The 27,176-nt window shown below is 35.1% G+C and overlaps 1 protein-coding gene across 1 annotated transcript; it reads left to right on the top strand.

Moving 5' to 3' along the window:
* The first annotated feature begins 124 nt into the window (after nt 1-124).
* On the top strand, nt 125-26,057 carry LOC135696087 (PAN2-PAN3 deadenylation complex catalytic subunit PAN2). The gene is made up of 32 exons (XM_065215364.2): nt 125-1,040; nt 1,885-2,051; nt 2,488-2,611; nt 3,404-3,478; nt 4,197-4,315; nt 5,060-5,135; nt 5,951-6,019; nt 7,904-8,042; nt 8,543-8,625; nt 9,276-9,349; nt 9,857-9,907; nt 10,301-10,397; nt 10,735-10,810; nt 11,789-11,848; nt 12,134-12,228; nt 12,759-12,887; nt 14,375-14,524; nt 14,829-14,884; nt 16,991-17,130; nt 17,577-17,677; nt 18,006-18,104; nt 18,734-18,858; nt 19,527-19,638; nt 20,363-20,500; nt 21,027-21,086; nt 21,715-21,805; nt 22,296-22,456; nt 22,856-22,941; nt 23,422-23,479; nt 24,207-24,386; nt 24,819-24,912; nt 25,636-26,057. The coding sequence occupies exons 1-32, from the start codon at nt 894-896 to the stop codon at nt 25,806-25,808; spliced, it is 3,405 nt and encodes a 1,134-aa protein (XP_065071436.1). The 5' UTR covers nt 125-893; the 3' UTR covers nt 25,809-26,057.
* The last annotated feature ends 1,119 nt before the right edge of the window (nt 26,058-27,176 follow it).

Genomic DNA, 27,176 nt, shown 5'->3' with positions numbered 1-27,176 from the left:
ATGTGGAATTCTTAATCTGAGATTCTAAAGCTTTTGGTAAAGCTAAATTTCCTTACTTTTTACTGCTCTGTCATGCAGGCTCCCAAAAATGGGCAGGGAGGGCCTCTAATTTTGGGGGCTTCATAAAGTAATGAATTTCATCTTGAAAATGCAACTTATCAAACGTAACCAAAGCATAATTTTAGACTTTTGTATGCCCTGCAGAATACATTTCAAAGACATGTAGGTGTGAATGCACACAAGTGGATATTCGCCTTACAACACGTTATCTTCTTGAGAAGAAAATCCTATGTTTGCACTTAAGAAGGGAAAGCTTTCTTAAGTGCAAACATTTTTACTCCTAAAGACTAAATATCAATCATTAGATTAGGGATGAAAGGAACATTTTTCCAAGGAAGTCGGGGGTATTTCATAGTTAGAGGAGCACTGCTAGGAAAGGCACAATGTCACAGAAATTGGTGATTTTTTTCAAAGTGGCTACTTCTTGGAAAAGGTCATTTTTCAAAAGTTGGGGGCACATAGCCCTTATGCTCCCCCAGTTCCAACGTCCCTTACTATTTTCCAGAGACTCCAGAGTACGGGGGCGTCGTCTCTGTTCTCTTTTTAAAATGTTTCGACATTATTGAATCATAGTTTGAATTTAGATAGATCAAGGGTTGATAGAAGCCATTTTTAGTCAGGCTCTATCAAGTAAGCAAAAACCATAAACAGTGAGTTCAATAGGTAAAACTTTTCTAAAGTGCAGGGAAATAGTCCTAATTTTAAAATGAAATCTCAATGTAACTTACTGAAGTAACTTCAGGGGAGATGTCCCCACAAATCCGTACGAGAGCACTTGAAAGAGACTGCGCCTCCACAGCGAGGACACCAGAGAAGCAAAACAAAGTTCGAAAATGGCGGCCGTATCGGTTGGGGACTCTGATAGCGGAGTACGGCAAGAGTTCCATGAGCTGAGGGCTTTCATGAATGATCAATATAATATGACAACATCTGTTGTCTTTGATCCACAAGAAGAGCTTTTCTGGGTCGGAACAAATTCAGTAAGTAAAATCTGATGGTTGGAAAGATTCTAATTTACTCGTATGTCATTCCATATATATATCCCCAGATCCCAGAATTCCATCATTCTGAGCCCGATTATAGGGCTGTGTTTGCCTTTGAACTGAGAGCACAACTCCTACAATTTCAGAATTTAGGATTGCTGCCCAAAGAGAATTCTTGAAAATTATTTAAGTTTGTAGAACAAGCTAGATCGAGTAGACAGATGGAATTATTGTATAAAAGACCAGCACAGCAGGTTTAATCTCATCGGTCACCATTGCATTACAGTAAGGAAATAGACAGCTGTGAAAATCAATCCCTAGTGGCAGCTAAAATATAGTATAGTTTATTGCTTTTTCACTGGGAGAAAATGAATGTCATGCATAATAAAGTTATAATTGGCTCTGCCCTCCAACACAGTTCAGGCTTCTCGTGTGGCCCTTATAAAATTAACTGCCAACCCCTATACTAGATAGATATACAACCTTTGGCAGTCTGATCAAAAAAGGGAAAAATTGCAACCTTTGATACCAAAGGGGAATGTGCAATCAATATAATTTATATGGAAATGGACCATATCTGCTCAAGACTTAGTCAAATTGGTAGGCACATAGTTTCAAAGGATAGCGTAAGGCAAGCAAGATCAGTTCAATTCTGGGAGCCCAAAATACTGCTCAAGCAAATAAAGCAAATTGTTTCTCAAAACAATCCTCATTGGAACTGTAAGTAAATTATGAACCTGAAAGATCAGATAAACATGCTGTATATAGGTCTATTTGCTGTACATTTGAAATGCAATTGCTTATAGATATAGATCATATGATCCAACCTTATTTTCTTCAGGGACACATAACTTCATACTATGGACCAGAGTTTCATAAATATACAGCTTTTCGTGGTCACATCACAGATGTCAAACAAATTGTACCAGATTCTTATGGTGTGTTGTCCCTGACATCCAACCAGATACGGTATACTACTAGGCAGGGACTAAAAAGTTTTGATGCAACGTAAGTCATTTTTGTATAATCCTTAGGGATCAGAAATATTTTTACTTCTTTTTTCAATGTATGAAAACTATTTGCTTGAAAAAAATTATGTTCTTTTTTTCAGTTTGTATTTTTGATAGTTTTTAGTTATTTATTTTCAGGTTTGTGGGAAAAACTATATTTGTCATTAAAAGTTGCTACTAAGAGACAATTTGATATCAATATAAGCAGCAATGATAAAGTTAATATATGATTTTCTTATTGCAAATGGTATTAAAGGATCTGGAAGCTTTCACAAGAGAGTAAACTTTATGCAGAAGACTATCCCAAGAAAACAATATGCAATGTCTAATACACAATTTCGACCTCTGTATGAAAAAATGTCTTAAGTATACTGTTAAGTTTTATCCTGCCTAGTTTCACATAAAATATAACCCTTGCTCCCATATCATTATAGGGAAGAGACTATGCATAATATGCAGTGTATGGTTCATTATGACAGCAATTATGTTACCATAGCTGGTCACCAAGACCACTTTTATGAGGTGGACATGACATCTGGTGAAGTCTACCAAAGAGAAGTATGTCAGAATTTTCCCACTCAATAGGCATGCATTTAAGTGTTGTTTGAGTTATGTGGGCATTTTTTCCTGTCTCAGATATTGTAGGACTGTTTATCACATGACATTATGTTAACCTTGCTATCACTTGTAAATAACCTTTAGCCAATTGATTCAGTTAATTTCAATTATTCAGTCAGTTTATATTCTTGCTACATATCACATGATATCTCTGTTTTGCTCTTTGATCTAAAGATTACTTAAAGTAATAGGTACAACTAGACCTATTATCATATAATTGGAGAAAAAAACCCTGTTACACAGAGGGGGTAGGAGCAATGGGTATTACCAGTGAGACCATGTCCTTTTTGCCTCATTTGAGTGCTTTGTACCAGGTGTATTTTCCTTAGACAAATCTTAAAAAATATGACCTTGAAAATATGACCTATACCTACCTAATGCATTTATCAATTTTTAGTAAAATTATGTAGACCATGTTTTGACAAAAGTAGGAGATAATTGCCTCCTCCCCATACTACCCCTTGGTCCTATCATTGTCATGGCTACTGTTTTTGCTTCTGTAGTTTTATTGTGTTTTTGTTTTGGTTCCTTTCTTGTATCCGTCTTCTTTATATGGAATCCTAGTAATTTGTTATATTTGCCTTTATTATAGCATGAATATCTTCAAATATATAATATTGCTATCATTTAGGAAATTTAATGGCTCCAAAGAACATTAAAATGCAATGAAACATTGTACAACAGGAGACATTGAAAGTTTGTTGGTCTCCTATGTTTTTATAAATATTGCAGATTGAAGTTGATCCTGGTATTGTGATGATGAAACATTCAAATCATTTTCTTTGCTGTGGGGATAGTCAAGGAAAGGTAATACCTTGATTTGTTGCAATGGGTGCAAGCCTCCTATCTTTCAGACAAGCTAGGCAATGCCAATTGTGTAGCAACAATCATATTTGTTAGCTGACATCATGGTAGCTAAAAGGGGACTGTTCTTAACTTCAGAGTTGAGTTCAATTTGACCAGCGATGTTTTTCATAGAATCATTTTAAGCAAGTGACATTGAATCAGTTCTTGAGACGCTCTGAAAAGGTTGGAAGCCAAAGGATTAGTTACTTTAAATTGTATTATTGATGTAGATAGAGATAATTGAAGTAACTTCATTAAACACCAAAAGGGCTATCTATGATAAAAATGTTTCGGAGTAGAACATAATGCTTTTAATTGCCCTATAGTGAAGACTTGTGAGATTTCCACTAAATTCTGATTAAGTTGTACAATTCATTCTGTTCTCTTGTAAATGGGCCCCAGGATTTGCTTTTCAACAAGCTACTTCCCTCTGAAATCCTATATCCCTATTGCCCTACCGATAATGTGCTTTGGCTTTAAATATTTCATTAATAGAAAGTCACAACTCTTAAACAGTTTTGACAGTTCAATGATTTATGTATAAATTTATTATCTATTTATTTAATCCTCTCAGAATAATCAACATTTGAGTATTTGCACCATAAAAGTTCTTTCCTGATCTATTTATTTTTTGGTTACAAAATGGTTCTTCTGATGGCACATCTGGTATTATTTGCAGGTAACTCTGAGGGACCCAGAAACCCTTGAGTCTGTGCATGTTCTGAAAGCCCATGGTCAAGCATTGTCAGATTTTGACATTCACGAGAACACATTAGTTACCACTGGATTCTCTTCAAGGTATTTTAACTTTCCATTTTGCTCTTTTTCTAGTGCTAGTCAATCAATATAGTTCAGCATGTTGTATGTCAAATGAATAATAAATACAAATTATAATACATACATGTTACTATAATTCAAATTCGACTTTTTTCATTGAAAACCTAAATATTTTTGTGATGTTTTGACCATTACTCTTCATCAGGTAAAGAAAATGCTATCTTTACCTTTTAAAAAATTGTTTGAATTTGCTGAATTTGATAAGCTTTTTAATATTCATGTTTCTGCACAGAACATTTTCTAGTGAAATTGAACTCAAATCAAGCTATTGACATCAAAAAAATATATGTTAGATAAACCCAATGAAAACGTGACACGGGGAAGGAAGAGCCTACACTGTTGATCTGGAATTTGTCAGATTTGCCAGAACATTTGGGCAAGAAATTTTTGTAATCCAAAAATTTACAGTTTCTTTTATGTTTATAAAAATTTATCATAAATTGGTTGGTCTCTTGGGTCCCCTTTAGATGGCTGTCTCTTCGGTCCCCTTAAGATGGTTGGTCACTGTCTCTTGGGTCCCCTTTAGATGGCTGTCTCTTCAATCCCCTTTAGATGGTTGGTCTCTTCCGTTCTCTTTAGATGATTGGCCTCTTTGGTCCCCCCTAGATTCGATTACCAGAAAGATCTGAATAAAGTCTGATATTTACTTGTTTATTTCTTTACTTTAATATCTATATCTTTACCTTTTTCACGTATCTCTTACAGATATGGTCACTTGAGCGTTGATCGTTTTCTTATGGTTTATGACCTAAGGAATTTACGTGCCTTTCCACCGCTACAGGTCTGTCTTTGTACCATTTTTTAACCTGAATTTTATTCAATTTACTGTCCTTTCTCGTAAAATTTCTTAGCTTGATCAACATTGATCATCCTCTAGCGTTCTTTTTCTAAAATATTTTCCAGAATAGTTTTTGTTAAATTGTGCAATTGGTCCTTAACCTTGAAATACTTCGGAACATTTTATTGTAAGCCTAAATGGCTAAATGTCACACGGAACTTGATATGACAGAATTTCATTAAGATCCATGAATTTTCATTGATACTCCGCTTGCTTTTTTCATCGTATCTGAGTTGTAAAGTAGATATTGTTTTAGAGCATAGTTATGTATTATGTCTATATTGTGATTGAATTGATTTATAAAAAAAGAACCTGATAAAAATCCGACGTTATATGTGCAATTAAGATTGTTAATCTTGATTTTTAACAAAGGAAGATTTTTAGGTGACACAACCCTTTATGTTGCTTATAAGATACAGTAAAAGTGAGTGTCAAATTGCTACGTTACCCTGCCAGGCTGGTGCCTTTTGTAATAGAGAAGAGCTGAACCCTTACCTGTTACTCGAAGCCCTTCGCTATGTATCCGTGAGATTGATTTCGTTATGTCTTTTTATAACAGAAAAAACCATCTGAAGACGAAGATTCTAATAATTTGATATACCTTAGTGCAGAAATATACTTAAAATACTACAGTACAAACAACGTCGTAATAAAGGTTTGCTTTTTTAAGCCATAAGGCTTCTCTTTGGTTTTATCAAGGAGCATCCCAGTCAATCGCTCTAGCCATTATTCATTGCATCGTTTCGTTTTTATTTCAGGTCCCCCTGGACCCGTATCTTGTTCATTTCATGCCAACATACACAACACGGTGCGTCGTCGTCTCACAGGTAATATTTTTCTTTTTATTTATTTTCATCATAGTTATTGTGAGATTGACTGCAGCTAAGTCTTGAAGGGGCTGAAATTGCTTATAAATTGTTGCTCTCTTTTCGACAATATCTCTTTTACTATGAGTGGTGGATGACTTAGATGTTTTCTATTGAAAATTCCTCCAAATCGACTTTTAGCATACCACCACGATCTGCAACCGTCTTTAACCTTGCAAATTGACGCAGGAACAAATCATATATATCTTAATAATGGATTTTTGTGATCCGCTGACAGCACATTAATCAGTTTTTATCCCTGACATTAGGAGAAGCAATGCAGATAGGAGACATCTGTTTTGTTTTGAAGAGTCTACTGTTTTGAGATTTGTCTTAATTGTAATAGATAGTCCACACTCCTTGAATATTTGGATGATTATCTTTCTTTTTAATCATCCAAATATTCAAGGAGTGTGGACTATCTATTACAATTAAGACAAATCTCAAAACAGTAGACTTTTTAGATATACGCCTGGACCTTCAAAACAATACTATTCAACCATATCGAAAACCAAATAACAATCCTGTCTACATCAACAAACATTCTAATCACCCGCCGACAGTATTAAAAGAACTACCTATAGGCATCAACAAACGGATATCAGAATTATCATCAACTGAAGAAATTTATAGAAGAGAAATGACCGTATATGAAGAAGCTCTTAGAAAAAGTGGTTTTAACGACAATTTGAAATACATCCCCAAAGATACCGAGAAAAGGAAAAATGAAGATAAAAAGAAGCGCAAACGGAAAATTATTTGGTTTAATCCACCCTACTCGAGGAATGTCAAAACCAACGTGGGCAAAATCTTCTTAAAGCTTGTAAAGAAACATTTCGCTGATGATGAAAAACTGGCTTAAATTTTTAATAAAAACAAAATCAAGGTTAGTTACAGCTGCATGAAAAATATAGGTTCCATAATATCCTCACACAACAAATCTGTTTTAAACCCAAAAAGCAAGGAAGAATATGGATGTAACTGCAAAAACAAAGACGACTGCCCATTAGGAAATGAATGTTTAACACCCAACCTCATATATGAAGCAACAGTTAGCAACGATAAAGATGATGAAAAGAAAAAATATATTGGCCTCACCGAAGGTACATTCAAACTACGATATGCTAACCATAACAAAGATTTTAAACACGAAAGATATAAAAAGAGTACCGAACTTTCAAAATATATTTGGAAATTGAAGGAACAAGGAAAGATACCAACCATTAAATGGAGAATTGTCAAGAGAATAAAAAGCACAGCTAGAAGCAACTTTTGTAAATTATGCCTGACAGAAAAATTTTATATAATTCAATCTTTAGGGGACAATAAAATACTTAATAATAGAACAGAATTTATAAGCCAATGTAGACACCAAAACAAACTTTTGATTAGCAATTTTCGATCTTAGAATGTAGTTGTTATGATTTATCACTCTGCACAATTAACTTTGTTTGATTGTGTTCGATTATTCGTTTTCACCGTTATATCTTGCTTGCCGTTAGCTTGTGTTCTTTTATACACCTGATGATTGTTTACACATGAAACTCAGAGTTGTGTCACAATAGTCTGTTTATTTTAGTCTATATATATATATATATATATATCAGCTTGATACTTTTGTTTTCAATCCTCTAAAAACATATTACCAAGGAAATAATGAAGGAGAATTTCATTTGACAAATGCTTAGATAATCAATTTTATTAAACACTACTTTTGTTATAAAAATTAAGAAGTAAAGAAATTATGGAAGAATTTACATGCAATGTAAGAAGTGAATAAATGGTCTATCTAACATGGCAATTTTGTTCCTCTGCCTTAGCATAAGTAAATGTCATTGTTCACAGGCTGGTCAGTTTCTGTTTTGTCAACCCGAAAATTTGGTATACGATCCGTTGATATACCAAGCCAGCACTCATGGGGCTGCAGTGATGGATTTTGACATCTCCTCCTCATATCAAGCATTAGCATTCGCTGATTCATCAGGTTTGTATCTAGGACTGGACTGATTTATGTCTTCCCCCGGATTTTCTATAGTCATTTCAGCAAGAACGTTATTAAGCTTGAAAATTTTAAGTAAATCTCTAAAGTTTTTGTTTAAAGCCAACGGCAAGCATGGGGGGGGGCAGCTTTAGCTAAAGATTTATTCAAATTAGGATCAATAGATTTGCGAACCCAGAAAACTTTAATTGTTAAAACAACATCATATAAAGTTGAAACCAGAGTTTCTAACATTTGGGCCTAAGAAGACTTTAGAAGGTTTGATTGAACCAGTTGAAATATAATAAATCCTTAAGATTGTGTTTTTTATCATATAATTTTCTTCAGACATCTTCTGAAAGAGTTTCCTACTGTCCTCAAATAGGAATCAACTTTTTTTAAAAGAAAAATCCCTCATGTTGTTTAACATTAGTTACCTACATTCGCATAGAAAGCAATTAATTTTTTATATAAATATTAAGAAAGTTCTATGTTTTTGTTTTCAGGCTGCATTCACATTTGGTCGGACAGGGGAGAGAATGAGCTTGTTTACAATGGCTATTCGAATCCAACGTTACTTGCAGATGAGGTATTAAACGAATTGATATAAAAAACCGCTAAAAAATGCTTGGGAGATAGGGAGAGGGAGAGGGATAGGGAGAGAGAAAGTAAGGGAGAAAAATAGATAAAGAGATAGAAAGGGAAAAAAGGGAGGGATGTGACAAGGTTTTTTGCCATAATCAACTACTTTTATATTCATTATACCAACAATACATGCAACCTTTCTGTTGCTTAATAATCGCATTAAGCGTGAAACCCGGAGTAGCAACTAAGAATTGTCCTGTTACTGTATTTAAACCAAAGCATGCACAGGCTTTATACGACATCGAGCACTCTATAACAGACTTTAAAGAGTAATTTTGTCAACTCATTTTATCCGGAAGTTTGCTGCTTTACACGAAAAAGCTTGGCGAATCTTCAAGGTATGAGTAAATTTGCTTACAAAAGCTTGCTGCATCTTGTAAATTTAGCAGTGAAGAATACAGATTTCGCATTGTTCTTGAGGCCAAATTTCAGACTCCACTGAGAATTTGCAGAAATTTGACGAATAATGAATGTACTATGCATATAAAGAACATTTTGGTTACCCATAAATTTGCAATTTTGTAACTGAAAAGCTCGTGAGCTAGAAAAGTCATTGTATTCATTCCCGTCTGATGCTTATGGTCATTATTTCAGGTTCAGAGTCATCCGCCATTGTCGTTTGATGACTATTCAGTATCATTTTCGTCCATTCCAATGCCTGAGTGTAGGTGAGTGTCATGCACATATTTCTTGAAAGTCGTATTTTATATCTTTTTCTCTCAAACTCATTATTTATCGGTAGAAGGAAGTAATTGTTGGAATGACGAACGAGCTTTTGTTGAAGGTCCGTTGGCTTTCTAATATTTGCACCGTGAACATACGCGCAGTTAAAATCTATGACGTTTTTTCACACCACGTAATGAATTTTATGGTAGGAACATTTTTCATCAAACCTCCAATCAAAGACATGAAAATTAAGAGCAAAAGCTGTCTTGACAACAGTGAAAATTAAGCTCTGGTTTTGATTAAATTCTGTGAATCACCGTGAGATGTAATTTTGTCTACAATACGAGCCATCGCTCTAATGAACATGTGCATACAATGCACTTTCTTTTTTATGTAAAAGATTCTATCTTTACTGGCCATTGTGTTCGTCAGTGGCCATTGAGCTACTAATTAGAACCTCAAGCCTGGTTATGTTGTATCAAATTTCTGATTTGAATTTCGTTCTTTAGGGAAACCCTTCTTTCGGACTGGCCAGAACATCTAAATCAGATGGGTGACAGGTTAGGATTGTGTACCATTTTCATTTTGATATTTTTTGCTTTTTGTTACTGTAAAATTCGTCTAACATTGATGCTTATTTTTATCACGTTGGTTTCTGATAGAGTTGTCAAATGTATCGATTGACATCATTTGCTGATGCCTTCAGTGGCATTTTTTTTCAAAGAGCAGTCAAAGCGAGTAATAATATTGAAATGTTCTTAAATGTTTAGATGATCTTATTTAAGAGAGGTTTTTTTTTATGAAAAAAAAAACCTTTATTTGAATCATGTGATGGTTTGTATGAGGTGTAGAGAGTATCACATAAATGGAAAATCTATTTTATCCTTCTCTTATCCATGGTTCATAATTTTTATCTGAGTCGTTGAAATTGTTTATCATGGTAATAATTTTAGGAAAACCCCAGATGTTGATCCAGAAATACTTCAAAACATGACAATTCGACAGTCGGTTGGCTATGCTCCGAACCCAAAGAAAAGGTTAAGAAACCAGGTGAAATGTTATGTTATCTCATTTTATGTCATGCCATGCCATGCCATGTCGTGTCATTTCATGTCTTGTCATGTCATGTCTGTCATGTCATGTCGTGTCCTGTCGTGTCGTGTCGTGTTATGTCATGTCATGTCATGTCATGTCATGTCATGTCATGTCATGTCATGTCATGTCATGTCATGTCATGTCATGTATGTAATGCCATGTTATGTCATGTTTGTTATGCCATGTTATGTTTAAGAATAAGTTTGTATATTGCTTTTAATTTTTTCTTTGACAATATTTTTTAACCCTGGAACCCTTAATATTTGTTAAATCTGTATATTGATTATCCTAGGTCGCATATAAATTTGACAAATCAAACTTTTATGGAGAGTTTGAAAGAAATCCTCCGGAATCTCCTCTAAAGCGAGGTATTATTCTTAAGTATTTTCATCTCCAACTTGCTTTGTATAAAAATCGACTATTATAGTAAATATACATACCCAAGAGCTCCGACGCGAATTGGGGAGTGAGGGAGCCAAGCCAAAATTAACAAATAATAGCACAATATTCTGCAAAAGGCTTCTTTGTTTGTATGGGTCCGTGGCCGTGGCCGTGGCCGTGGCCGTGGCCGTGGCCGTGGCCTTTCTGTCGTTGGTGGCAATGGTAGCTGGTGAGAATTTGACACTTTGAATTTGAGGAGACTTGAATTTTGCCTAATTTAAGATTAAAATTCTCGAACAATTCCTTTCTTGTAGCAAACAGGACACCATGTTAACATTTGTTGGTAGCGTTTAATGATACTATAAAATTGTAATGAAGTGTTTTTCTATGTTGTTGCAACCACCTTTAACCCTTTGCCTTTATTTTATGTTCCTTTCAGTCCTGTGTGTTTCATTATTCTTGCTTTCCCAGATGTTTTCCTGCTTTAATCTCACTAAGAGAACGTCAGTATCTAAAATAATTTCTTGTAAGATACGATCTTATGCTTCTGTTCTTATAGTGAATTTTTTACCTTTTTTCATTTGTTAAGCATAAAACATACTAATAACTTGTAGAATTATAAAGATCTTAAATTTGAGCACGTAGCAACTCCACAGGACATCTGTCGCAAAACATTATTGGGTTTATCGCCTCCTTCCTATTGATTTTGGATATTCATTTTCCAAGGAAAATTTGAAAATCTAAGAAATTTTTGCAGAGGTATGTAAAGGAACTGACAGCTTGGCATTTAAATAGTCATCAATTGATCATTTACCTTATCCTTGCTGTCCTTGGCACTCTCAACCAACCTTTCTGTCTCATGTTCATTTAACTGACTTCAATGTTGAAACTTTTTGCCGCAGTAGTAAGTTTGACGCAAATTCTTTTTTGACCAATGTTCAAATTTTTAATGTTCTTCTCCAAAGATTCAACTTCATCTATTCCGAAAATGTACAGAAAAGTTGACATAAAATATTCAAAGTATGGTAAGACCCTTTTTCGTCTTGATTAAATAATTACCTTGTTTTTACCTCAGGATTAGACAACTGTGAGTATGTATGTACTTGTTGAGCAGCGTGGCGTTTCTTTCATTTTTATTTAATATTTTGGCGTATCCGGTCGTGTTGTATCGTAAATTTATGCCACGTGGATTCTTAAGCACTCCTGTTAATTATTATGGCAATTCTTACAATTGAAAATCCTACCTCTTTTTCTAGAGTTTCCAGCCTCGTTTGGATGGGATTCTGTTATTGTTACTTCTTTTTTTCTAGGAATCGAGAATTTTGACTTCAGGCATTACAACCATACGAACTTTGCAGGCCTAGAGATCCATATACCAAACGCCTATTGCAATGCAATGCTTCAGGTGAGTTTCGTATTATATCAAAATGTATCAGTGATTGAGTATTGTACTGGCTCTCAAAAGAAAGTAAATTTGTCTGCAAGTTTTAAACAAGATAGATATGTTTTGTAATGAAAAAGGATTTGGAAAAATGATATCCTTTGTCGGACAAAATGTTCCTTACGAAAGAGACTTAAGTCGTTTAGTTACTGAAATTTCTGTCTTGTTTGCGAGAAATTTCTATCTATTAAAAACTGAGATTGTATCTCTTCGTTGTCTCCTGCTTATTACAGCAACAAGATTTAACATCCACACAAATGCCACAGTCATGATTACCCCGTTGGTGATTCGTTTCTCTAATTTATCGGTAAAGGCCCATCAATAATTGCAAAACTGTGGTATTCTTCTGCAAAATAGTACTTAAAGGGCAGGCAACAGATGATTTGTTTTTTGCTTAGCTAGCAAAAATTTTTTAATTGGTTCCGACGGCATTGATACGGATAATATACTTGTTAGTACTTAGGTTAGAAATGTGCCACGCATTTCCCTTTAAGGTACTGTATTTTGTGGAGCCCTTGCGTTGCTGCATGCAGAACCATGGATGCCAGAAGGAGTTCTGCTTGGCTTGTGAACTGGGTTTCTTGTTTCGCATGCTTGATATAGCAGAAGATCAAACCTGTCAGGTAAACATATCATGTTTTGTTCAGTTTTGTTGTTATCTCAATATTCTGTTTCTCGTGTTTACTGCTTTGTTTTATGTTACTGTGCAAAATACTGGAAGCTTAGTTTATTTAAAAGACCCGAGTAATTCTCAATCAATATTCTGGCAGCGACGGAAGTTGTTTCAGCAGGGCTGGAAAATGTCCGGCAGCGCCGTCAGCGACGCTGCCAGGAAATTGTTGGCCCAAATTCATTGCAGGAAATTGTTGATGCTTGCCAGAAAATTTTTAGCGTGAAATCTCCATTGCTTGATTTTAATATGAACATTGAATTCATGTTACAATATTTCTATGGAATGCTGTTTTCTTGCGATATACATACATACTGTATAATTTTTGTTCTGCACTACTAACAAGAAACGAAGATTTGCTTTCAATTATCTGGTATTATAAGCGTCTGTTATGCCAAATTTTCGTCCATGATTTTCAGCTACTAATTTAATTCCAGCAAGCTAAAACAAAGTTCATTCCTTTTTTTACATTATTCACCATTCTAAATATGTAAAAACACTTAAAGACAGCCAATCTTGTTACGTCAATTGTTTTGAAGGTGAACATCCCCAAACCTGTGTGGATGTGTCCATTATTATTCGTATTTTCTACTGGCATTCGCATATATTTTTCATCACTTGCTTTATAGAATGTAAGCGTTTTGGTCTTAAATCTTTGCCTCTAGCACCACCCCTGATTTTAAAATTTTATTTTAACCATTGAAAAATAAAATAGTATTCTTACATGTTGTATGAACTACTAGCTTTGATGATAAACCCACCCAGAGCAAGATGGATAGGTATATCAATACTTATAAAATATCTAGTTTGCTAGTACTGATATGAAATTTAATCAAAGTTATTATAGATTTTCAGATCTACTCTCTTTAACCTTGAAACTAAACTATGAGTATCGTGCTTGATCACGTTCTCCTTGATCATCTAATACAGATAAACAAAATGATTCCTGTTCGAATAGCTATGATCAAGATTGCAGGACCAGCAATTAGTTCTTTTTAGTGTGACAGGTTGTTTTTAGGACAATTTTTTAAACAAATCAAGCAACTTAAAATATCGATTTCAGTGGCTGGAAACTTTCTCGAAGCTTCGCAGGAAATCTTGAATTTTTTATTTTGCTGCCAGGAAGAAAAATATTTTTTCAAGGCCTGGTTGTTTGCTGTTCCAAGTAATGTAGCAGGCATTGTAGTTTCAAGGACACCAAGAATCTGTGCTTGTAGAGGAGTGCTCTTATCTTTTCTCGCAGTGTGACCACACCTCGTGATTCCTACCTCTAAATACTACAATAACTAGAAAGTTTTGTACTTACTCCGTGGCAAAATTTACTGACCCATCCCCACACCTCGAAATATTGTGCTTTTGGTTGCTGTTTTTTGTTATTTGTAATGCCATAGCACTGCTTTTTCTTTCACTTTTTCTAATGAAACTTCTATTTTTATCCAGGCTACAAACTTTCTACGAGCATTCCGCACAATTCGGGAAGCATCCGCACACGGACTGATTCTATCAGATATGGATGAAGTACGGAGGAACCAAAGTCTAGAAAAAGTCATCCAAAACTGGCATCGCTTTGTTCTGCAGCAGATTCATCAGGTATTGATCGTTGAGCTATTTCTCCAAGTGATTTACTTCCTGAATTTCCATCGAGGAAACAAAAACAAAACATAAAATTTTTATCGATACACAATTGCAAGGATGATTCATTTTATTATGCAGTTAAACCTCGAAATAGCGCCTGCGTTGCACGAACCCATGCACTTTAGGCGAGGTAATAGTGCAGTCACTTTTATGCATTTTTAGAAAAACATTCAACCATGTTCGCACATCCATTAGTGTCCCTCAAATAAGTAGCTGCAAATCGGTTGATCATGCCTGCTTTTCGATCTTTTTTTTCCAGGATACTATGGAAAAGGTAAAACAATCCGAAAAAGAAGAAAATGATTCGCCTATTGAGTAAGAAAGTGTTGGTTATTGTGTTGTATATGTATCATAATTTTTACAACTTGATACGGTGAATTCGTGCGAAGCTTCCCCAGAGTCAGGCTGTTCTTGGTTGGGTTGTTTATCAAAGGTGCATATGAGAATTGCATGGTCAAACATTCTTAGATTAGGTTCTTATCTTTAGAGGGTCTATCTAGAATGATTGTTACCTTTAGTTGTATCTTAATAAGTTGGCACATACTAATGACTTTGGTCACTGATGCCTTGTTGCAACTAGTGTTTCAGGGGTCATTGCACTTTAAAGTAAAACCTCATAATTTCTTAGGCTGACATTGGTTAGGTCTCAGTGGCGGATCCAGACTACCGCCATTACCGCTCGAGCGGTAGTCAGATTATTAAAAAAATCATAGAAACAAGGATCATTTTCATGTTTATCCTACTACTACTTTAATTAATTATTGAAAATATTTGATCGCGCTGCAAACCAAGCCTTTCTTCCTAGGAACATGCCTGAAATTTCCACAGAGACAAAAATATTGTTTAATCCTTATCGCTATGGAAATTGCGTGCCAATTGCCGAGCCACATGTTTGCAAATAGAAGGCTAGCATGGGGGGATGATGAAATCATGGCTTGCTAGCTAGGGGGGTTGAGTCGGTGTAGAGCGGATTCGAGCTGCACTGAGCGGTAGTCAGCCTGCCTAAACCAATCAAATCGTCAGAAATCACTTCCAGCCTGGGGGGATGCATACAAATTTTGTTGACAACCAATGAACAACCGAGTTGACTACCGCTCAGATGGGGGGTTGAGTAGTACTGTCGCTCAACGCGGCTCAAACGTTACAAAAAGATGGGGGGATGCCTATATATTCTGCAAGTGGGCAAACTGTAACTCCAAAGCCGATGTAACCCATTATTCTGTACAATACACAACTATTCGTAGGAATATATTTTAAAAGAATATTAAATTAAAAGTCAGGCCCACAATATTCGCCAAAAGTATGATTCTTTGTTTAACAAAAGTTGCTCTCAATAATTGCAAATTTCATCTAGCTTTTTAAACTTGAAATTTCCAACAGGTCTGATTTTCATAAGTAATTGTCCGACTTAATGCGAGTTTTAGGCGACACTTCAAAATTCTGCCAAATGTATCTTTTTTTCTAATTCTATGGTGTTCCTCGTCTAAATGCCGTAAATTTTTTTCAGAATTTCCTTTCCAGAATATTGAATAAGATTATTTATTTCTTCTCAAGCTTGCTGTAAGGATACATGAAATTTCAGTAAAGCACCGCTTGTCTCTTGAAAATGGTCTACATAAGAAATTATAGAAAGCAATAATCATTTTAGAAAACCGGGTGTGACCAAGAAATGGGTGTGGTCTAAAGGGGGTGGTCAACCCTCTATCTCATTCCGGCGGTAGTCAGATTTTTGGCTGGATCCGCCACTGGGTCTAGGGATTTTTCTTAGACTTCTCTTTGTAAAGATTTGCTATATCTTGATGTGGACTCAGTGCGTTGTACGTATGATGGTTCCAATGCTTTTAAGAAATCTTTAAAGAATTAACATTTCCATTTTCCCAAATGCAAGGCCTACTCTGTTATTATTTACCTCTTTTAACATTCAAAGGGTTTATGAATTTTTGTATTCTTGTTATAAAGAGGCAAGACTTTATACCTGTGTCAAATGCTTCCAGATTATAGAAAAGTTTTGTTTTTGTCCTGTTCTTCTATTAGCTACAACACTGATAACCTAATTTTATGTTTTAAGTTGCTTTTTGTCGTCAAAACCTTGACCTTAACAAACTCCCGTCGCTTAGGTCTGATATTACTGCCTGGTGCATGGATAGTAGAAGGTACTTTTACAATGAACCTTTCTCCATTAGGAACCATTCCAGAATTAGACTTACACATACTTTGGTTGGATTCATATTTTGTCAGCTGTACAAGCTAAAAGTATCAATTGTTAAGTACAGTAGAGAAAAACCAATTTTTGAAAGTATAGCCGAGGAAAATCGTCATTATTATTCTCAAGCTGTGCAATAACCTGCCGTGTAGACACACACTTTTCTGGAGGATAACCATTAAAAAGGACCTACCTCTTACAATATTTTATTATTTCAGTGAAAACGAATCATCAATTGTTAAAGATATTTTCGGATCACAACTGGAAATTACAGAAAAGTGTAAATGTGGAGCTGAGAAAAAGAGGGACTCGACAGTTTTTTTATTTGACATGCAGTATCCAGAGAAATCTGAATTAGGTATTCGTATTTTAAAGAATAACTTTATTTGCAATGTTGTTTTTGACGTTGTCGTTGGTGTTGCTGGTGTTGTTGATATTGTTGTTGCTGCTGTTGTTGTTGTTGTTGATGATGATCCTGTTGTTGTTTTGTTGTTATCAATGCTCATTTTGTTAATGAAGATTCACGGCATGTAGCAAAACAATACATTGCTCTCTGCGTTGGAGAACACGTCGAATATTAGTCGCCTACAGATGTGACTCCATTTGGCAGCTCATTGACAAAAATGATTGCTAAACCTAGCCAGCTAATTATAAGTACGCAAGAAATTTTATAGTCTTAATTGATTAATTCAATCAATTTAACATTGTCCTCTTCTTTTTTTTCTTTTCAAAAATGTCTGCTCTTGAGTCAACGTTCAACTCTCTCTTTTCTATTAAATTTTAATATTCGTTTTTCTTTGACAGGTGAAAAGGGGCTTTCATTTGTGAATTTTTTGCGAAATAGTATTTCGAGGCAGCATTCTCTGCAAGCTTGGTGCGAAGGCTGCAAGAAATATCAATCCACGGTACGTTGTCTCTTATATTCGTTGCTTGTCTGGCCTCAACTAAGAATTCATAGATGGCTTCTTATTTGGATATTTTTCTTACATATATTCATTTGTGTACTTATTAGTGTGTTTGTGTGACATAGATGTAAAATTGATTTGAAACATTTTCGTTTTTTAACTACTGCAACATATAAAGCTCATCCTGCTCAGACATAATGCATATTCAAATGTTTGTGATATAATGGCGTGATCAAAGAATCCATTTGTATAGTTTGTTTAGTGCTAGTATTTCATTATGTATCTTTTTCAGACTTTTATTTATGTCCATTTTGATTCCCTTTGCTAGACACAAACGAAAACTTTGAAAAAGTTACCAGATGTTTTGAGTGTTAATTGTCGATTGGACCAAGCGAGGAAACTAGAGCTTTGGCAAGAACTTGTGAAGGTGATTCTTGAATCTCGAAATGTTGATTGTACATTGATAGCATTTCTTTCAAAATTTGCCCAACTGTTTTATGTAGACAACAGCATATATTCCTGAAGGTAACATCCCAACTGCCATGAAAATTCTTTATAGATGGGTAGCCTTATAGTTAATTACATTCAGACAACGTACAGCTTTTGTTGTAGACATTATGTAGCCTATGTTATTGTGTAAACTGAGTTTTGTAGGAATAATATGACCTTTTTGTTCCTGTGCAGCTGTTTTTTAATGTTTCAGAGATGCTTCCAATTTCTTTTTTGCATGCAATGAGATATATCAGCATCAATTAAATTTAATGAATTGCTTTTTTTAAAACTTATTTCACATTTTATTGTGCTGTATAGATAAATTGTTGTTATCTTGAATTGTGGAGACAACTAATTTCAAGTAGCGAGTTCTTAGCCATGTGAGCATAAGTTCATGGCACCCGTTAGGGAGAGTTAAGTTATTGTAGATTTTGTCCAATTCGCTTACTGTTAAAGATCTGATATCGCGCCATTTTTGCATGTTAAGGTGGCCTAACTATCAAGAGATATTACGGTCCATCATTGTTTTCCTAAAAGTTTGAAACACGCTGTTCATTTTCGCAGTCCTGCCAATCAAGTCATCACCATAAATCGAGTGTGTCACCTCCAAAGGCTTGCAGATATGGAAAACTATGCACAAGACAGGGCTGTAGATTCTTCCATGGTAGAGATGGTGAACCTGTTTCAAGGTTATAATTTTCTGCACACATTCATTCTTAATACTTTTTCTTTTAAACCATCTGCTAATGGGAATATTGTGGCCTGGTAATTTGCTAAGTTTATGTCGCCAAGATGTTTCTTTTAGCTTTGGGTCTTTCAGACATTGTGGTCACTCTCGCTATTATTCATCAGTTATGCTTAGCCTTAAATGTACATTAAAAACTTGCAAGATGCATAGGGGAGTTGACGAATCTATTATAGTGTCTGAATGTCTGGGTTCAAAAGGTTGTAGGCTGGAATCCAGGCCCGGCCTATAAGATTTATATGCATACTTCATGTCCGACCAATAGCAAAATGACAACACAGGAAAAACTAGAAAGGGAAGGAACTGGTAATCCCAACCATGCTGATGGCTCTTCCTCGTACGACCCTATGCAGGCGTGTAACCTTTCTGTTGACTCACCTTTGACTATGCAGGGATTCTCTTCCTTTAACCGACCTCCATTTCAACCTAATCTATCAAGCAAAATTATGCTTTTATTAAATTCAATCATCTTAAGAATTTGACTACAATTTCCACACTGCAGTTTTTCTTCCGATTGTCAATATGCCATCTATTTTCTTCTACCTTTAACAGTATTTAAACAAGCTACAGAGAACCCTTCTATTTACACGTTATTGTTCCTCATTATTGCAGCCATTCCATCAAAGACGGCGATGGTCACTTCAAATCTGTTCTACCAATGTGGCTAGAAGTAAGAGTTGACCCCTCAAGTGGCGAATTAGCGATCAAAGAGTTTGACCCTAAGGTATCCTCCACGTCAACAATTAAAAGTCTTTCTTTCTGCTGTTGTGGTTATTGTCTTATATGTTTAATGCATTAATGTTACTGTCTACAGAAAGAATAATTTCATTTTTTTCCTTACCTAAACCGAAAGAGACTTTTTCTTATTAACCAAAAGATTATTTTCGGGTGGTGTGATTTTGGTGCATATTTGTTCCCTATATTGTATGATTAGAACGTTCTCCCTATCTTACAAAATCTCAGACTCAGAATACAACCACATTCACTGCTTTTGTCTCAACAATTAGTCTTGCATAGCTCACTATTGTAACGATGTCGAGTTTTTTTACCGTTAATTTTATCTCGGGCTACCTTGTTCAGTTACCTTGCATTTTATGATTGCCTAGATCAATTACCATATATTTGTTCTTATAAAAATGCAACATATAATGAGGTTATTTTGTTTTAGAAATGTAATTTTGGGTTGTTATGCTTTAAACTAGAACTTTTCACCTTAAATCGTCATGCTTTTGACCCAAGGAAAATATCCTCTCTAACAGGCATTTCCCTAAGGTGTTAATCATATCTCAGTTCTTATTTATATCTATACTTTTTTAAGTATACCTATACCTTTGTGTCTGTATCTCCCCTCATTTAAATGTACACCTTTATATTGTATAGTTTTTGGCTCCTCTAGTTAACTTTTCTTTCGGTTCGCAGTTATTGAAAACTTTTCTTATCCGTAACAGGACGGTAGTACTGATATGGACGAGCACCGAGTTGTGTATGCCTTGTCTGCAGTTGTCTCCTGTGTTCAGGATGCAGTCGATGGAAATACTCTTGTTGCTGCCGTCCATGTTGGCGAAACATACCATGAACGCAAGGAGGTATGAGCTTAATATAAAAAGACCCTAATTGTTTTATGGGTTATATGCTAGAAAGCTTAGTGCTCTGTAATATTTGCACGAAATGTCGAACACCATTGCTATTGTTTATAGGTATCTAGGCCAATATGGTCTTTAACCTCATTGCAATGCTGAAATAATATAAATATAATCGCAGCTAGTTGAGCTTGTTACGTGTATATTCAACACAATTCAAGATAAAAAAGTTCTCAATGCATATCAAAAATAAAATTTTCACAAAAATTCATTTACAGCAGAAAATATTATTATTTTAGTCAACTTAATAATTAACAAATTGGTTTAACTATTTGGGCGTTGTTATTGTACTAAATATTCGACAATTTGTTGTCATTAAGAGTAAGTAATTTCTTTGAGATGATTGTTCAAGGCTTAATCGAACATTTTATTTCCCAGAATATTGTTTAGTCAGTATTTGACTAAATTAAACATAAATTTTTGCCGGTTACTTCGCAGCTCTAATGGAATATTGTTTCACATTTCTTCACAGGACATAAAGAGGAATGGCTGGTACCTTTTCAACGACTTTGCAATAACCCCAATAACAGAAGTGAGTCAATTTTTTTTACTTTATTATTTCCTTGTTCGAACAAATTTTTTATTTCGAAACGATACTTGAAATGGGTCATTAATAAAATAATTCATATTCTACCTGTAGTATCTCGTCGCAGACACTGTCATTTATTGTCAGTTGATAATCCTTCATTTTTCTTCGAGTTATTTCCAAAACTTCATCCAATATCATCAGATTGAGTAAGAAAGAAGAACATGTCGTATTGTTCTGGGACAGTTTGAAAGCAGAATTTTTTCATGTTTCTGTTTACTGAAAATTTGGCTGCAGCCCTTGAGTACCATAGCGGCACCCTGGGAGGGGTAATATTGTGGCAACGTACTTTTGGTAATGTAATCCTATGATTTTGAAACTGCCTTTACACAACCAAAGTTACTCATGGGTGTTCCCTTCAGGCAAAATTTGCTTCTCTTGTTGGTAAAAGGGCGTTTTATGGTGGTAAAAGGGCATGGCCTGAAATTTTTTGTTTTGTCCCCCCAGAGCCTAGTGGTTCGCGCGGCCACTGCTTGAGAAGCTTCACAGAAAGATTTTTTGGTTACAGGTCTACACTTCTATAATACGTATTTCTGAAAAAGCACATTATTTCTTGATCATTCTTATTCTGTAGCATGAAGCTGTGGATTTTTATCCTGGATGGAAAGTACCTTCCTGTGTTGTTTATAATCGCATCGACCTGCTTTCAAGATACGACCAGTCAAGTAAGTGATGTTGGAAATCCCCTCTTGAAGGGGCCCCTTAAGGATGTTAAATACTGGAAAACGTGAATCTATTGCATACACGTAAATCTGGAAGCAGTTGATTTATGTATTCATTGTTTAGATCCATGTATATTTTTACTTGAGCTCTTTCATAATCTCCAATTTCTTTCTTTCATTCTTTCGGATTTGTCTTTGGTAGAACGTATAAACTAGTTATTAACCTATTGGAATAGTTTAACCTATAGCTTAAAGAATTTATCATCTAACAAAGGACTTTTATCGCACAAGCATTATTGATGATTGTATGCTCACCTTGATCACTCGTCTACTAACCTTTTCTTTTAGCTTGTGATAGATGTATTGGTAAAATTAAAGCAAATTTTTTAGGTTTGCTTTTTATTAGCTTTTAAGAATTTTCTAGTGATAAAACTTCTGAGAAATTTGTGACCAATTTTTTTAGTACTATTTCAATTGTTTTTCTTTCTTAAAGTTGAGCCGCAGATTGACAACAAAATTCTGGTGTCAGATACTTCACTAGCTCAGCGCCAGACGAGATTTTTGAGGCAGTTCATACCTTTAAATGCATCAGAAATTCAGCTTGATGAAGACAATGTTGTCGGAATTGATGCTGAGTTTGTCACACTGAACCAGGTTCGTTTGAGGGTGAATCTATAAGCATATTACCTGACTGGTTAGGCATAAAAATCATAAACATTATCTGACAGATAGACTGATAAACAGACAGTATGCACATTACTAGATAGAAAGTATGCATATGGACTGATAAAGTATCAGAGCATGACAATTTGAAAGAGTAACGAATTTCAAGGTTTTAGTGTTATCGATTCATTAAGGGTAGAAGTTGAAGAATTAAGGGTACAAGATGAAGAAGTTTTATGGATCAATAGACGGTGACTAGTGAAATAATGGTTTAAGCCCTGGAATACAGTCTAGTGTGTTTATACTTCCAGTTATGATTGCATCTGTTTTCACGTGCGTTTTTGAGATTTAAAGGGAATCTTTGTAATTTATACCTTTGTTTCTCTACAGGAAGAGTCCGAGATGCGAAGTGATGGGACATTGTCCACCGTGAAACCAAGTCAAATGTGTGCTGCGAGGATAACTGTCGTTAGGGGGTATGCTTATAAAATCTAATCGATCGTAGCATTTTAGAAGACATTTTGACGGAATCGCACTTAGGTCAAAGCATTGTTTAATAGTTATCACTTGCAAAACATTTTCTAGGATTAACCTTGTAATCGCATAAATGGTATTTGGTCCAAAGAACCCACAGGGCTTCGAATTCGGAGAATAATTGTTGCAAGCATGATGGAACAAGATAATGAAAAAGCATTGAAGATTTTTTGCCATTTTTTACCCAAACTATGCACGGCTCTCAGTCAAAGAACACTGCATTAGACTGTCTTTTGAACATTTCGCAATGGGCATTATCTTCCTATTTTTATACCTTTAATGGATTTTAATGTCAATGTTTTTATATTGGTTTCGCTTCTGTTAGTTACATACTGTTACATATTTTTGTCTTTGTAATATTTGCTTGTTACCGTGTTTGTGTTTCTGTATTGGCTAACTTAATTCACCCCTTCACTTTTTAGGTGGGGTACTTTGATGGGAGTTCCCTTTATCGATGACTATATATCTACTTCGGAGCAGGTATTTCCCACGTTTCGCTTTATTTGAAAATTAATATCTTTCCTGTCACCATGAAACTGAAATTTTTACCTTTCCAATTTTTTTAAGATCTGTTCCTTTGACAATTTTGTTCGAGACTGTATGCCCACTGTCAGTAAGAAGGCTTTGTGAAGAGCAACGTGATAACGTATAAAAATCAATAAATAAAGTAAAAATTAACCGTGAAGCTTGAAATATATTCTCAAGATTTGCCTTGGTAATAAAAAGTAAATAAGCCAAAACGACTTTATGCATATTTTATGTTAAGTTATCTAAAACATTTCAGAGGTAGCCCGCATTCAAGTATCCAAGAAGATAAATTTCCTCGGTTTTTTTCTTTCAAAACGTGACTCTTGCTGATTGAAATTTTTCAAAACAAACAAATATTTTCACAAGGAGCTCATCAAAGCTTACTACTTCAAAAACATTATCAAAATTAAAAAATCTATTCTTTACATTTAATTTTATTTTCTTTTAATTTCTTTCCTTTTAATTTCTTTCCTTTACATTAATAAATCGATAAAGCCCTCCTCTTGAATTAGCCTCTCTTGAATTAGCCTCTCTTGAATTAGCCTCTCTTGAGCATCGAGTTCTGAACATACCCCCCTCCAAATTTTAAATCGAGTTTTCTGTCCCTTTACCCGTTAGATCTTCCTACCATCGAGTAATAATATGCATCCATTGTTTATATATTTTTTTTATTCTCTAGGTCGTCGATTACCTGACCAGATTTTCTGGGATCAAACCTGGTGATCTTGATGCAAACATGTCTTCGAAACACCTCACAACTTTAAAAACAACCTACCAGAAACTGTTGCATCTTATTGATCGAAAGATTACCTTCATCGGCCATGGCCTAAAAAAGGATTTTAGAGTCATCAATATAGTGGTTTGTCGGTTCTTCTATATTTGCATTCATGAGGAAAGCCAAATAAATAGATTTTGTTCATTAACAACGTTACATAACGTTTTCCGCATTGAATGTTTGCTAATCGTTTTGTGGGGCAGCCATTAGAGAAATGCCTTTGGATATCATAAGATAAACACAGCCTATAAACTGTTAAAGCCTGCGGTAATTCGTAATTTTCTAGCCTAATCTACAGGAGAATGAGAGGCAGACACTCATCCAACACAGTGTAGCGACATCATTTTGTCTAGATGAAAGATTTTTATCGACTAAGTCTGCTTGAAAACAAAATTTCAGACAGTATAACATTACTTATTCAAACAATTCTGCTACTTTTTTGATAAGCTCATTGTTTGGTATATATCAGATAATTTCCCAGGTGAAGGTTTTGAAGGTTTTTGAATTTTTTTTCAGGTACCTCGAAATCAAATAATTGATACAGCCGAACTTTTTAGAGTGAGAAATCAACGATATATTTCCCTGAAGTTTCTTGCTTGGCATTTTCTAAGTGAGTTTGGATATTTGTTTCATACCTTTGAATTAAGTTTTAATAAAAAAAATATATCAAATTTTAATATTTCATATTTTGGCTCATTTCATAGCACTGCCATCATCTATTTTGATAATTTTTCTTTGCTGGGCTTGTTGTTTAAAATGTCAATAAAATTAGTTGATGAAAAAAAAGGAGAACATAATTTATTACACATACCTATTATGAAGGCAAATAAAAGATAACTACCAAAGCTTTTGATAGGGTCTCAATTTTCTGGCTCTCACAGCGGACGCAAAATCGAGACCACTTGACTTTAATTACGCATGCTCAGATTTGGGCGCTACGCCCGCGCGCACAAAAAATGGCAAATGGAAATCGGCCTGAGGAGTATCAGACGATTAGTACTTTAGTCGAAAGTTTTTGTAGAAGTAGAAAGGCATATTATGCTTGCCTGCCAAATTTTTGAGGATATACTGCCAATGTTCTTCACAGTTGCTCAATTGCTACTACACATCGTTCTAATACCACCAAATCTAGGTTTTCACTTTTTCAAGCAGATTTATTTATTGACCATTTTTGTCAGAAAGTGTCAGAACGTGTTCTGATATCCATCCTTTGAAATACATTTCTGAAATTAGAATTTATTAAATGCTGTTTAGACTTCAGAAGACGTATGACAATCTTGAATTCCTTATTTTTGGTGAAACATTTAATTTCTTTGTCTTTTCCTCGATATAGATATAAAAATTCAGTCAGACAGCCATGACAGTGCAGAAGATGCGTATACGGCTGTGAAATTGTTTCGCAAGTACAAAGAAATTGTTGATTATTCTGGAGACGAACAGTTTGACAGAGAACTTGAAATTCTGTATGATACTGGGAGACAATTAAACTGGCAAGTTCCGGAGTGATTAATGTTTTTAAGCTCAGCGGTAGACAGATACCGTTCCCGTGTTTTTAGCTTCACTGCCCGAAGGGGGGAGTGCCTATGACCTTTTTGCCAGCAGGGGTATGTCTAGTAATAACCTGATTATTGACCAATAAATGCTAAATTTGTGAATTACATATTCAGATTTATACAAAAGCGTAAGAATTTTCGTCCACGCTTCTTTATCGATAAAGGTGTACAGATATTTATAGCCATTAAAGAAACACAAAAATTATTTGTTTATGTGTACATTCTGTGTGGTGACATAATCTTTGTTGTTGATTTTTGTAAAGCAATATATTTCCAATTCCATGAGAATATGAACCATGTGCTTACTACCTTTTTCAACAAATTCCACGTTTGTTCAAATTTCCAGAAAAGATGCCCCTTACATTGCCTGACAATTTCATCAATAATCAATAGCAAAAATTTGCCGGATACTTTCCCGTCTCTTCCCTGTTGGTAATTGAGCCAGTCGGGTACAGAAATGGGGTTTGACTGTTTTAAAGTAGCTATTCAACTCTGGTTGCCGTGTTATGTCGTACATAATTTTGCTTCCCTTGCTGACGGCAATGTCTTGCATTAATCGTGCAAAATTTTGCGGCTCAGATTTCTCTATCCTGCGAACCATCAACCTCGATTACTTGAACTGCCAAGATCTAAGCCAATGTTTTAAGTTCTAACTAGCACAGAGTGCACATCGATGTGAATAACAAGAAGCTTTTGTATTGATTGAGAGAATTTTACTTCCTGAACATAAATTTGCATCTTCTTTGTCTCGAGTATTATCAGTAAATCATGTTTACACACAGAAAACGCAGACATTGCAATGATACAGAAAGTTATCTACTGAATTGATGCAAATAATAGACGAATAATAGAACAAGTTAGTTAACAGATAAAAGAAAATCAAGCAGTATATAAACAGTTTGTTCTCTTTTTATTTCATACTTTCTTCTCAAAAATAATAAAAAGACGGTTAAAAATGTTGTCTCTGAAAAAGTGGGGGGGGGGGTTTCAGCCCCCAGCCCCCCTGTGACTTCGTGCCTGAATCGGTAAGGGGCGCCGACTACAGGCTCAAAGTTTCGGGGTTTGAGTCACCAACTCTATACAGTTCCAGGCGTAGGAATAATGGGTGTTGTCACATCGGGAGGAAGGACACTGCTCGATAAGTAGAGCTTCTCAGTGACCTTTAAACAACCTTCGGATGCTAGCTAGAAACAAATGTTATGGAAGTGTGATGGTCTAATGATATAAGGCTAAGAATTATGACATTCAAAAAATGCTGGAGGTGAAGATGCCCTTTTATTATTCTGTATACCACATTGACCAATCAGAATTCAAGAACATG

The sequence above is a fragment of the Rhopilema esculentum genome, chromosome 14 (genome assembly GCF_057945365.1).
Source record: "Rhopilema esculentum isolate cy_ngs chromosome 14, ASM5794536v1, whole genome shotgun sequence".
NCBI classification, from domain to species: Eukaryota; Metazoa; Cnidaria; class Scyphozoa; order Rhizostomeae; family Rhizostomatidae; genus Rhopilema; species Rhopilema esculentum.
This window is presented reverse-complemented; position numbering and strand designations above follow the sequence as displayed.

Bases quoted from the DNA above. Each gene is read 5' to 3' on its own strand.
- LOC135696087 (XM_065215364.2), top strand. From the start codon at position 894: ATGGCGGCCGTATCGGTTGGGGACTCTGATAGCGGAGTACGGCAAGAG. The intron at 11,849-12,133 runs GTAAGACCCTTT...CTTTTTTTCTAG, and splicing joins CATAAAATATTCAAAGTATG to GAATCGAGAATTTTGACTTC. The intron at 17,131-17,576 runs GTATTCGTATTT...TTTCTTTGACAG, and splicing joins TCCAGAGAAATCTGAATTAG to GTGAAAAGGGGCTTTCATTT.